Source organism: Trichinella spiralis, assembly GCF_000181795.1.
Source record: "Trichinella spiralis strain ISS 195 chromosome Unknown Scfld2261, whole genome shotgun sequence".
Classification (NCBI taxonomy): domain Eukaryota; kingdom Metazoa; phylum Nematoda; class Enoplea; order Trichinellida; family Trichinellidae; genus Trichinella; species Trichinella spiralis.
Window position 1 is genome coordinate 1 of NW_003529200.1, and position 1,946 is coordinate 1,946.

General features: G+C 34.9%; 1 protein-coding gene across 1 annotated transcript; it reads left to right on the forward strand.

The window, feature by feature from the left end:
- The first annotated feature begins 470 nt into the window (after positions 1 to 470).
- On the forward strand, positions 471 to 1,818 carry Tsp_14511 (phospholipase, patatin family). The gene is made up of 5 exons (XM_003368562.1): positions 471 to 520; positions 587 to 812; positions 882 to 1,112; positions 1,292 to 1,363; positions 1,654 to 1,818. The coding sequence occupies exons 1-5, from the start codon at positions 471 to 473 to the stop codon at positions 1,816 to 1,818; spliced, it is 744 nt and encodes a 247-aa protein (XP_003368610.1).
- The last annotated feature ends 128 nt before the right edge of the window (positions 1,819 to 1,946 follow it).

The following is a 1,946-nucleotide window of genomic DNA, read 5'->3' on the forward strand; positions in this document are numbered from 1 at the left end:
AAAAAAAAAAAAATATTTTTCTTTCCACCCACATTTACACCCAGTGGGGTTAACCATATTAAAATTATCGTGGGAGATAAAAAAGTCACAAATTAAGGGAAAATTAAACTCTGCTTTCGTTAAATCGGAAATTATTTTTCCCTTGGCCAAACCCGGTAGTGGAGCCAAGGATTTTTTAAAATAATATATTTGAGTTTTTTCCACCAACTTGTTTACCAGGTAATGAGGGTCTTCCCCCACCAAAACCCCATTTTTATTTTGAATCACCAGCCATTACAATTCAAAAAGGTGGGTTGCTTTTATTTTCACTTCCGTATTTTTCAAATATTACTATCTGTTTGAAACTTCGGAGTTTTACCCAGTTTTAACCATTTATGATTTCTTTGTATACTGTGCGGGGAGGAAAAGAATCGTTGGTTTTTAAAAGTTTATACATAACATATGTTATACAGGCGGGGTATTATGTGGAAATGGTATTATCCCTTGCGCTTTATAAAAAAAAGGCCAAAAATATCACACTGTTGGTACCATTTTCATTCTTAATTTGGATCCTCTTGGAAAACTGATTTTACGAGTATCATTTCAGCTCACTTGTAATCTTAATCGATGAAGCTACGCCGAATATTTTGGAGGAAAATAATTTAGCTATTTCGTTCTGCGGCTGCGGCTTTTTGGGTGTTTACCACCTTGGCAGTGCTGTTTGTTTCAAGCGTCATGGGCCGTCAATGTTGAAACGTTTCAGTCGAACTGGTGGCGCTTCCGCTGGCTCACTCGTGAGCGCTATATTAGTTTGCAACGACTCAAAATTAATTGTAAGTACTGTTAGTTGTGTCAGTTTGTGGAAACACTGCCCGCTCTGTCTAACACTGAATGTGTCTTAGGAATGTTATCACGATATTTTGGAACTGGCTAATATAGTTCGAAATTTGAAATATGGCCTACTCACACCGGGATTTTCCCTTCACAAACACCTCCGCATGTTGATAGAAAAATATATTTCTGATGACAGTCACTTGAAAGCTGATGGAAAAGTATTCATTTCTGTCTCCAACTTTACTTCACTTACAAATAAGTTGATATCGCAGTACAAAAGCAAAGAAGATCTGGTCAACGTAAGTAGTCTCGCTGTTTGCTTGATTTGAGTATTTTACATTAACACGAATACAAAACAGTTATTAATAATTAAGCATGTAGAGAATTTTGAACAGAAAAAAAAGTACAGATTAAAATTGAATCAGTTATGTTCTAAAAATGTAATTGAATGAATTAATTTTTTTCAAATCGATTTCAGAGTTTACTAGCCAGCTGCTACATTCCCTTCTTCTCAGGCATCTGGGAAAAACCACCCGTAATTGATGGAACAGTAAGTTCAGTTTATATTTCAAGAAAAAAAAAAGAATAACAACATGAATAATACTAAATTTCTTTCTGTAAAAAATAGAATCAGTTTTTGAATAGGGATGATAATGTTCATTTAATAGAGCAAATATCTCGTGTATGTGCATAGATAGCTGACTATGCTGAACTCTGCTGGCATATGATATGTATTTATTTTTTAAAAATAACATTAAAACTTTTAATTTATAAGTGTACTGATTGAGTGATGAAATTATGAATGGTGAAAGAGTTGATTTTAATGGTTGAAAATTGCAGCAATGCGTCGACGGAGGCCTTACTTTGAATTTGCCAACATTTCATGATTTTCGAACCGTCACCGTTAGCCCGTTCCACGGTGAGGCCGATATTGCACCGGCTGACAAAAATGTTGTGTTCGACTGGAAATTCAGCATGGGAAAACAAAGAATCAATGTAAAGTGAAATACACAAAAAAATAATAATTTCTTATTGATTATCTTCTTCTTTTTCTACAGGTGAGCTACAATAACATTGTACGAGGTAAGCAGGCGCTGATTCCCCCTTCTGACAAACTACTGCGAGAATACTTC

Coding starts and splice junctions, on each gene's coding strand:
- Tsp_14511 (XM_003368562.1), top strand. CDS start 471: ATGGTATTATCCCTTGCGCTTTATAAAAAAAAGGCCAAAAATATCACA. Junction 813..881: donor GCAACGACTCAAAATTAATT/GTAAGTACTGTT, acceptor AATGTGTCTTAG/GAATGTTATCACGATATTTT. Junction 1,113..1,291: donor GCAAAGAAGATCTGGTCAAC/GTAAGTAGTCTC, acceptor AATCGATTTCAG/AGTTTACTAGCCAGCTGCTA.